The sequence below is a fragment of the Dipteris shenzhenensis genome, chromosome 5, assembly GCF_047967505.1.
Source record: "Dipteris shenzhenensis isolate YYH24624 ecotype China chromosome 5, Dip_SZ_1.0, whole genome shotgun sequence".
NCBI lineage: Eukaryota > Viridiplantae > Streptophyta > Polypodiopsida > Gleicheniales > Dipteridaceae > Dipteris > Dipteris shenzhenensis.
In genome coordinates, this window is record NC_141600.1 from 35,914,558 (window position 1) to 35,926,125 (window position 11,568).

The 11,568-nt window shown below is 39.2% G+C and overlaps 1 protein-coding gene across 1 annotated transcript; it reads right to left on the reverse strand.

Annotated features, from left to right (window-relative positions):
* Positions 1–524: 524 nt before the first annotated feature.
* Positions 525–3,681, reverse strand: LOC147901956 (putative protein phosphatase 2C 46). The gene is made up of 4 exons (XM_087374579.1): positions 1,916–3,681; positions 1,404–1,768; positions 1,048–1,284; positions 525–907 (listed from the first exon to the last, which is right to left on the reverse strand). Exons 1-4 carry the CDS (start codon positions 2,196–2,198, stop codon positions 638–640), a joined length of 1,155 nt encoding a protein of 384 aa, XP_087230705.1. The 5' UTR covers positions 2,199–3,681; the 3' UTR covers positions 525–637.
* Between the last annotated feature and the right edge of the window lie 7,887 nt (positions 3,682–11,568).

Consider the following 11,568-nt stretch of genomic DNA (forward strand, 5'->3'; position numbering starts at 1 on the left):
ATGCACCCAGGTTTCCTTCTGAAAGCCTGACAAACCCGAAACAAAACAAATTTTCTTTTAAACTTTCTTTGCCCATACAAAATAAAAGAAATATATATATAAGAAATAATGCCTAAATATGAGCGCTATCTATTTTGACTGTCTTGATGAGTTCCAACGCCAAAAAGCCATTGTACAAATAATCCAAGGCAATGTAAGAAGTAACTTCCATGAAGAATTTGAATCCATAAGAGATTTCCAAAGTAAGACAGTTTAAGAAGAAAGAGCAAGTGCGAGAGCAGTAGTTTGTGAGTGCACCTCTCAAAAGCAGAATTAGATGGTGTCTTTCTTCATTGAGCTCAATAATGATGAGGACTATTCATAGACCCATAACCAGTTGATGGGCAAATGACAGCTTTGGGATGATCTTCGAAGAGATCTTCTGCTAACAAAGTTTGTCTTGAACTACAAAATGCGTTTCTAAAAACCTAGAAAATCACAAGCAAAGAGAAGAAGCTAAAGTATGCAAAACAAAGCTCATAAACAGTAAAAGAATCGACAAGCTGAGATGATAACATATTAGGAACATAATGTGTTCTCAAAAGTGTATTACTAACAAAAATCTTCAAAAACCAGGAAATGGAAACGAATAATATGTTTAGACTAGGGGAATGTTCTCCAAACTATCAGAAGAGAATATATCCAATGGCACATTGACACTGTCTACCGAAACATTATGAGTCCTTGGCTTTGGATTTGTTCCTGCTATGTTCAGCAACATATGATCTAGATACACCACCACGACACTGATATCGTCATGGAAATACCGCCTCACACCAGGCTCAATCTTTCTGAGGTCTGAATAGCGCATCTCCCGTTTTTTGGCTGCCTGCTGGAGGGCAGCTCTGACCAGTCTTCTAGCAATGCCCTGTCAAGGGCAACCAAAGGGACACGTGTCAACTCCACCAGTAGAACCAACATGTATTATAGGCAACCAAAAAGACAGGAGAAGAACAAAATTTTGGATAATATCAAAGTCAAACAAGACCCCAAAAGGATTAGGCATACATTTCGTGCACTTTTCTGCACTAAATCAACAGCTTCTTGGTCACTCATGTGTTCCCACAACCCATCGGATGCAAAAATCAAAAAACGATCCTCCGGGACAAGGGTTCGTTCATGCAAAGATGGTACCGCCGATAGTACAGGCTTCTTTAAAGCCACAGCTAATCCCAAATGAGAAAATAGAGGGTCTCTATTATACTCTGGCTTCTTTAAATACACATCCCCAATGGACCTGGAAACCTGCCATAAAACAACAGGTCAATAACAATACTCTATTGAAATGCATGGACGTTTGATTCAGTGGAGGGTTCCAATTCCAAAAAATGACAGTGCAGGAGAGGGTTCTGATTTGAGCACACCTGAATGATGCCCTTGACCCGCCAAACACCATGTTTAAGCACAACTATATGGGAATCATCTGGATGCTGAGCCTTGAGCTCTTCGCGCACCTCTGCATTACCTGCATTGTGCTCCTCAGAAAGCCTCTCTGCTACAATCCTCCGGCCTTGCTTTGCAGTTCCCAGAACAACCCTGGAGTCCCCAACATTTGCCACGTACAGGTTATTCCCATAAATTACCCCTACGAGGCAGCATGATCCAACAGAAGCTATCTGTGGTTTGGATCGCCAATTCTTATCAACAAGGCCCAAAAATTCCTCCTCCGTGGCACTAAAGGCCTCCTTCAAAACTTTGGTGGACATGCCCCCTAATTCCTGCGCAAATCCTGCCAGCCGGACCAAAGTTACAATTGCGTTGGGAAGTAGCTTCTTGTTGCTGGTTGAAGATTGAAATGGAAAAGGTATCCCAAAATTCAAGTACAGACACAGATCTATCCCCTAATTTAACGAAGTCCTGTGTTGTAAGTTCTTACCTTCAATCTTAGGAAACAGATGATTGTTGATAAAACGAGAGGCCTCTGGTCCTCCATGACCATCATACACACCTATGAAGGTGCCATAAGGACCTATCTTGACCTGACTTTGATCTTCCAACAGCTCGTTCGCCTGCACGACAGCAATGGAAAAGTCCCCAGTAGCATATCGTGTAAGATCTTTGTGCCAAAGGAGCGCGTCCTGCTGACGATCGACGACATCAGCGCTAGATTGCAGGTAGCGCTCCACAGGCCTCCAGCACGCTGATAGTAATTTCGTCATCCGAAAACTTGGAATACACCTAGATCGTGGAATTCAACTCACATTCTGGTGCTGCCTGGACCTTTCAAGAAGTCTCTTGAATCAGCCTAAGGAATACGACCTTTGGATGCAAAGTCGCAACTTGTCAAAGATCTGTATTAGAGGGATCTAGAACGGATTGAGTGGCCGTCCTCGGGGAAAAATCAAATTCTGATCGGCCAACAATCCGTATTTACCAGCAGTCCCCTCGCCTTTTCTCTCCTTGGACAGGAAAACCCTCATACAAATCATCTGACCTCTTGGGAGGTCAGTAATGGAACCGCTTGAAGCCAACGGCGAGAGAAGGGAAAGCTAGGATTGCGCCTGTAATATGAGCAAGGTAGTGCCTTAAGAAAGAAACGTGTTCTTAGAAGCGGAGATTGCGAGCATAGAATTGAGAGCCAGTGATGGGATGCGAGTCAAAGAAGCCCCTGGTATGCAAGCACAAAAGGGAAGCGGGAGCAAAGGGAGGTTGGAAGGATGGGCAAGCAGCATGGGAAGGGCGGGAGATCCGAAAGGAGAAGAGGGGCAAAGAGGTGAGAAATGGGTCTGGGGGCAATGGGAAAGGCAGTGCAAAGGGCAAGAGACGATGTGGGGAGATGTGAGAAGGCAGAGGGACGAGAACCCAGAAAGGGAGGAGGCTGGAAATGAGGAGAGTTTCTGGGAGATGGCTGGAAATGAACAGAAAGAATGGAAGCAAAGAAGCAGAGGAAGGAGGGAGGGAAGAAGGAAAGAGAGAGAGCTTTCAAGCGTGGCCGACTGAGCACCCTTTGAAGGATATCTTGCAGAGCACCGACCCAACTGCTCCGACGGATAGATGCTGGTGGTGTTCAGGCGTGGGATGCGGCCGGCACGCCGACAGACAAGGCACACACACACAGACACAGAGAGAGAGAGAGACAGAGACAGAGACAGAGTGAGAGATGCAGAGCTTGCCCACAACGACAAACGCCCACAGGCAAGCACACACAGAGTGGAAGGAGCCTTGCTCAAGAACGTGCTGCCAAGTTTGCTGTGATTCTGCAACAAGCACAGGCAGAGAGAGAGAGAGAGAGAGAGAGAGAGGATCGATGCACAGAAACTGGCAGGCAGAACAGAACCCTCACCTTGCAAAAGGAGGCACACAGCACAGAAGAAGCATCGAGTGCAGCATCAAGAAGATGAGGATGAGGATGAGGAGGAAGAGGGAAGAAGAAGACGAACTGAAAGAAGGTGAGGAGGAGGAGGAAGAAGAGACACCGATCTTCCTCCTGCTTTGCTTTTTAGGAATGCCCCTTTCGTGCTCTTCTTTTGCTGAAATTTAGTGTGCTTATGGTGGGAGAGATTTGGCACTCTGCAACCCCGCACCTGAGGAGCACTTTTTCCCACAGGGAATAAAAAAAAGCAGTACTGATGACTGATGAGAGAGAGGAAGACGAACCAGGAAAACAGTACGGATGGAGAAGAAGAGCAAATCAACAAAGCAAAAAATGATGATTAGTTTTGGACAGTGCATTGCCTGATATTCCCCTTAATTTTGCCTGCAGAACCTGGCTTCTTCTCTTCTCCCTGCCTGCTAATTACCAACTACTAACAACAAACTCACAGCAGTCTCTCATCCCTGCCGTGATTGATTGTTTATCCTTCCCCACTAATCATCCCTATCTGATTCTTCCTTCACCCTACTAATCATCCTTCATCTCATTCCTCGTTCCCTACTAATCACTTTTAACACCCTCTGCACACAACAGACTCATAGTTCTGCCCAGCAGATCCACCGAGCTTTCATTTTTCCCCTCCATGGCAGTCCCTGCTGCCTGCCTCTACCTGCTCTTCCTCGGCAGATTTCACATCAGCCCCTCGTCCTTAGCCAGAGCTTCATCTCAGGATATGTACCGTCCCTACCTGGCCATCCATAGTGACTCCCCTCCCAAGTCCCACGTCCTACTACTCTGGTCAACAAAACCTCGTTGTTTTTCTACAGCAACCATCAGCAGTGAGATCTTGTCATTTGTCCTCTTGCAGTAAAACCCTTTCCACATCATCAACTTGACTTGATCATCGTGTTCAAACCCACAATTAGTCATCAACATGTTCTTGAGGAGTGTGGACCACTCCTCCTCATCAAATACACTCTAATCTGGGCAACTTGGAAATTGGGAATTGGGCCAGAGTCATGGACCACCTGGCCTAATCGTAGCTACATCATCATGCACATGCAGATAGGGCCCAAGTGTACGACTTGTCCTGTAGTTGAACCGTAGTACCTACTCCTCCTATGTAACGAGAAGGGCCCATAATCTGCACGCTTCCCTCTTCTTCGTGTAGTCCAAAGTCCATGTACATTTAGATTTGCCATTATTTAATAGGCACTCATGCTGAAGCAAGGCATAATACTCATTTAAAGCAAGATCAGGCCCTAGGAAGCCTATTCCTTCCACTAATGTCCAAATCATGCACTATCATTTTGTCAATCAACCATCATATTTGTGACCTTGCTACTAGTCGAGTGTCTCAGCTCTTGGAGTGTAGATTCCGCATGATGTTGAACTGATTTTAATGGTTCTAACTTCTCTTTGTAAGTCAAGGCTTTTGTCACCTAAAAAGATATATTGTGGTCCTACCACATTGTTTAGTTTGTACACATGTTTCACTAGTGTTGTCATGGTTCAAAATGGTTTGACTGTATCATCTCAAACCTTTGCATTTATACAAAATGATCGCATGAACTTGTGGTGTGCAAGGGACCGATAGCTATAAGGGAACTCTAACTATAGAATGTACTAGTCTCCATATGCAATAAAAAGTATTATAAATGTAGTTCTAAAAAAGTACTACTTAAAGTGTAAAGTAAGGTCTATGTTTAAAGTCAATAAATTGAAAGTACTGGCCTATTCCCACTACTTAGTTAAGAAGTACTAGTAAACGAATTTAATGGAGACTCATTCCCATTGGGATTCCATTTATGTTAAATCTCTTAATAGCATGATAAAGATGCCTATAAATTTAACCCCTAGGAAATACCTACTTTAAGGACCTTTTGTGAAGGGAAAGAAATTGAAATATAGAAAAGAAGGGTTTAACTTAAAGGTGGACACTCCGAATACTACTTCAATCAAGATTTTTGTTATGTATTTTTGAAGCTCTAGACCAAGTTGAAACTATCCAAGATGGGTACTCATTTCAAAGCGATTGCAATTCGAAGATCAAAGAATGGACATCACAATGTAAAGATATACCATTTTGTGCGAAAATAATCCAAAATTTTTAGCTAAGACCACTTTATGCATAACATAATGAGTACCTGTGTTGTTAAGGTTCACTATAAAGTAATGGTACGTGGGGAAAGGCCCTAAATAAGTTTGCTATAATGTAGGTCTATGTTCATGTTATTTCTGAGAGACTTGCATTAAAAAAAGAGCAAAGCTTCCATTTGATCCTCAATGTTCACAATAAACAATGATACTAGTAAGGAAAACAATGTGTATAATCATCACGAGTAGCATGACCCATCTACGATGGGATAGAGACCTGCTCCATCAAGTCTCAAGGTTGGGATCCTAGGCTCCCTTTCATTTCAAAAGGAATGCAATTTGAGACTTTATTTATAAATATCGACAGCAGCTAAAGATGGTTGCACTTTATCTTTATAAGAGAGGTCGCAAGGAGGCGTGCCACATGGCATTGCCCTTTTTGTGCAACATCACAAATAAGGAATATCAAGATAGAGATATAGAGAAGAGATAATTATATACCCATAGGTGTTGTTGTTTAGTCTTTCTAGCCTTAAGGTATAGAGTGTTATGCTAAAGGGTAGACACACATTCTAGTTGCAAGTTTGGGATTAGCCTCCTCCATATATAGTAAGAAGTTTAAGTAGGGAATAGGTACCCCCAAATTGATACTCCCCAGTAGGGAGTAGGTTTGTCACAAGTTTAAGTAGGGAGCATATTGTGAGGTGAAGGAAGAAATCAAGAAGGAAACTTTAGTTGCTATGGGAACACCTTGGGAGATGTGTTTGCTATACTTGTGACATGGGTGCAGTTGAGTTGATGATTGTATGTTTCCCTGAAGAAGGGATCGTTTCCTTTCTTGTAGCACGCTCTGCCATCCAATATAAACTTGATGTCCCCTAGTCCTTGTGATTAATAGGCCTCTGTTTGAATACTTCCTTCGCGATATGTGGTGCTTCATAGTCACTTCGGGACCTCTCAAGCCTTACACTAATTGGTTAAGCTCACAGTGGGGAGACCATTATCTAGTACAAAATCTCTCTCTCTCTCTCTCTCTCTCGCAGAAATCAAAATTTTATATCTCTACATATATATATATATATATATATATATATATATATCTAAATTTCACTATAAAGTACTTTAAAAGGATTATATATATATATATATAAACATATATTTTTATATGATCTAATACTTTTTCAATTTCTTATATATATATAAGAAATTAAAAAAGTATTAGATCATATAAAAATATATGTTTATATATATATATATATATATATATATATAATCCTTTTAAAGTGCTTTATAGTGAAATTTAGATATATAATATATTATATATGTATATATTATATATCTAAATTTCACTATAAAGTACTCTAAAAGGATTATATTTATACATATTTACATATATTTTTATATGATCTTATACTTTTTCAATTTCACTATAAAGTACTCTAAAAGGATTATAGTGAAATTGAAAAAGTATAAGATCATATAAAAATATATGTAAATATGTATATATATAATCCTTTTAGAGTACTTTATAGTGAAATTTAGATATATAATATATACATATATAATAATTATGAATGTATAAATATAAATATAAACAAATACATATATATTTATACATATTTACATATATTTTTATATGATCTAATACTTATAGATAATTATACATTATGTCATATTTATTTATTTATTTATTTATATTTATATAAATTCTATGTATCATATATACATAATATAATGATTATAAATGCAAATATAAACAAATATATATAATAAATAAATAAAATAAATAAGATGTATCAAATATATATGTATTTATTTATATTTTTGTATATAAATTTTATTTAGTGTATTATATACTTATTTATTATATAATATCATCTCTCTCTCTCTCTCTCTCTCTCTCTCTCTCTCTCTCTCTCTCTCTCTCTCTCTATGTGTGTGTGTGTGTATATATATATTATATATGTATATATTATATCTATAATTATTATATATATATATGTATGTATTTATTTATATTTTTATATAATCCTATTTCAAGATAAATAAATATTTATAATAAATAATATTATATATAATATTTATACAATATATTATTTATTTATTTATTTTATATATATCATCTCTCTCTCTCTCTCTCTCTCTCTCTCTCTCTCTCTCTCTCTCTCTCTCTCTCTCTCTCTCTCTCTCTCTCTCTCTTGCGCTCACACACACACACACACAATTGTAATAATCTACCACGTACGCAAGACCACCGCTCGCCACATCATTTGGAGTCACCACGTTGACTAGCGACATCATCATTTACTATCGTCTATCGTGCCACGTTGGTAGGCATCAACACGCCCCGTGCCGCTCCACATGTCTTCTGTCAGGCCACGTGTCAATGGCATTGTCAGTTGTGTTAGTCATGCCACATGTCACCCACGCGCAGTCACACAGTGTCGTCAGTCACTCCGTCAATCACAGTACAGTCCATGCGCTGCCACGGGTTGTCATCGCGCCCTCCGACCTCTGGATGATCTAATGGCAAGTAAGCTCCAGCTCTATCCAGAGAAAGGCTATCTAAAAGAGGTTACCATGGAGAGCAAGAAAGGATGGAGCCAATGATAAAGAAACTAAGGGAGGGAGGAATTAAACAAAATGAGGTAGGAAGGGAGAAGAGAGAAGAGCGAAGGCAAAAAAGGATAGGAAGGGAGAAACGAGAGGGCGAAGGAGTTGAAAGCAAGTGGGGTGAGCTGATGAGATCGAACTTAAGGGAAAGACATAGAGAAAACATAAGGAAGAGGGGGTGTAAGGATTTTTTCGAAGGGGAAAAGAAACTTCAAACTTCATACTAACTATGGAGGTATGTGTCAAGGAGAAACAAGCCTTTAGCTAGCCACTTGAAAGGAGCAAAAAGGCGATGGCCATATTCATGGCAAAAAGTATCAAAACTTGCAAGATGGTAACCTTTCTCTAAAGGAAGAAAAGGATAGAGCTCCATAGTGGTGACAGGACCTCTTGAGTATTTTTTCGCATGAGCAAGAAATGTGTGGCTTTGCACGTGAATTCTCACTATAATAAACTTAGGGACTTACAAAAGGTACAAAATATGATACCATGTGGAGACTAAGTACTCACATTACATAGAGATTTTGAACAAGGGGTAGCTTCCAAACTACCTAGAAACTTGAGTTGGTACTTTGTGAAGCAATATACTTGATATGGATATCTTGAGACACAAATCAACCCTAACATACGAAGGGGGTCACATTCTAGCATGCACTATTAAGTACTATGTAGAAAAGGTTGACATGTATCTCTCATTGACATAGGATATCTTTTATGGAGCTTTGTTCCAATAATACCTTGTATATGAGGAGCACTATTTCAAGTTTTATGTGCAGCCACGCCATACGAATGTGTATCATGTGATTTCAACACTATGTCTTTTTACACATAAGAATTGATGCTTGTGTTGTTCTCCTTGCTATGGAGGTAGCAACCCTAATGGCTACAATTTCCCCAATATGTGGGTTCTTCTGTCATATTGCTCAAATATTATTTTCGTATACATCATCTTTGTTATTTTATCTATTAGATCACATACTTTACAGTGAGTGTAGACTTAAGCAATGCAACTAAACAAATGCCCATCTATACAATGGTATAAAAGACAAATAACCCATCTTTAAATAATTTAACGAATATTGTCATTTTCAAATATAAGATCAAGAATCCCCTATTTTAGTCAAAACTCACATGGAACATATCATAGCTCTAAAGCTTGTTTAAAAGAAAAGGAGAAACCCTCAAGATTAGAATTGTTATGGTGCTACTTGATCTAAGTTTTAAAAAAACACATGGGACTACATCAATGTTATGCTATGTAATTTACAAATATAAGATCAGGAATCCCCTATTTTAGTCAAAACTCACATGTTACATATCATAGCTCTAAAGCTTGTTTAAAAGAAAAGGAGAAACCCTCAAGATTATAATTGTTATGGAGCTACTAGATCTAAGTTTTAAAAAAACACATGAGACTACATCATCCTTATGCACATGCAGATAGGGCCCAAGAGTACAAGTTGTCCTATAGTTGAACCATAGTACCTACTTGTATGTAACGAGAAGGCCCCATAATTTGCATCCTTCCTCTTGTGGACCCCCCCTTGTCTACATGTAGTCCGTGCACAATTAGAATTGCCATTATTTAATAGGCACTCATGCTAAAGCAAGGCATAATACTCAAAGATCAGGCCCTAGGAAGCCTATTCCTTCCACTAATGTCCAAATGACACACTACTTTCTCACTATTATTTTGTCAATTAACCATTATATTTGTGACGTTGCTACTACCCAGGTGTCTCGGCTCTTAGAGTGTAGTTTTCGCATGATGTTGAACGGATTTTATTGGTTCTCTTTGTAAGTCAATGCTTTTGTTACCTAAAAAGATATATTGTGGTCCTACCGCATTGTTTAGTTTGTACACACGTTTCCCTAGTGTTGTCATTGTATCTGTATGTACTAATGGTTCAAAATTGTTTGACTGTATCATCTCAAACCTTTGCATTTATACGAAATGATCACATGGAACTTGTTATGTGCAAGGGACCAATAGCTATAAGGGAACTCTAACTTTAGAATGTATTGGTCTCCATCTATAATAAAAAGTATTATAAATGTGGTTCTTAAAAAGTACTACTTAAAGTTTAAAGTAAGGTCTATGTTTAAAGTCAATAAATTGAAAGCACTCAGGGCCTATTCCCACTACTTATTTAAGAAGTACTAGTAAAGGAATTTAACGGAGACGCATTCCCATTGGGATTCCAGTTACGTTAAAGCTCTTAACAACATGATGAAGATGCCTAGAAATTTAACCCTGAGGAAATACCTACTTGAAGGACCTTTTGTGAAGGGAAAAACTGCAATAGAAAAGTTGACAATACTTGAAACATAGTTTGGCATGAAGCATTTGATGGCCACATTCAAGCAGGAGCTTTTTATTGTATAAAATGGAAGAATTGAGAGCCTGACAACATCTCTCAAGTGGATGTAGGACCTACTAGAGCATCTCCATGAACTCAAATCTAGGGTCAAGAATGAGGACAAGAAGGTGATCCTATTGAATTGTCTACCCCCTCGTTATTATAAAGAGACTGTCAAAATACTAGGAGTGGATGATGGTGCTGATTTTTTGGATTGTGTAGCTCTCTTTCTTAGTGAAGAAAAGAGGGATGAGTCTCTCCAACCAATTGGCTAACTTGCCTATACTACAAAGGACAAGAGAAGTACGGGCAAGAGCAAGCATGGGTGTAGCTACTTTGGCAAACCAGGACACCACTAGGAGCATTACTGGAGGAGGAAGAAAGAAGAGAAGGCAGGAAGCTCAAAGACTCAAGTCTTGAAGTGTCGACACCATATGACAATACACATTTTGCTAGAATTATGGAAGATGATTGGTTTAAGTTCTTATAGAGCTTATTGTTATGCACTTATTCTAAACTAGTCCTTACTCTTATGGTGCTAGTTCTTATGGCACTTGTCATGAATTGCAATCAATTCTTATGGTGCATGTTCACATTGCACTTGTCTTGAGTTGTTAGTCTGGTCATTCCTTTTCTCAATGGTACATGTGGCATTGTTAGCAATGTAAACATGTTGATTTCTTCCTTTCCCGTTTCGCTTCAGGAGGGATTGTTGGAATGTGTTCCTTATGGGGAGACTCAAATGCTATGAGGTTTGTGATGACTTCCTTTGGGTGACTTCTCATTGGCTAGTGGAGATATTCCAATGTGGTAGAGAAGACTGGATTGGTCCATGCAATTATGAGATCATCAATTGGCGGCTTGTGCATGTGGCTACCAATGGGTTGATGCATGCTTTACACTTGGTAATTACATCTACAAGGTTCCATGATGCGGGCGATGCTCTTGGCTCCTATAAGGCTGGGTGGATGGCAATTTTGATTCTTCTCTTTAAGGACCATAAGGTCCTTGTGTGTGTGTGTGTGTGGATAAGTTCCAATGAGAGTCATGCTTTTATCTTTCATCCTCTGATAGAGAGTAGTCTTGGGCAGCTTCTCATAGTAGCAGTCATAGAAGTTGTCAGATAAGTCATTAGGAGTCTTTTGT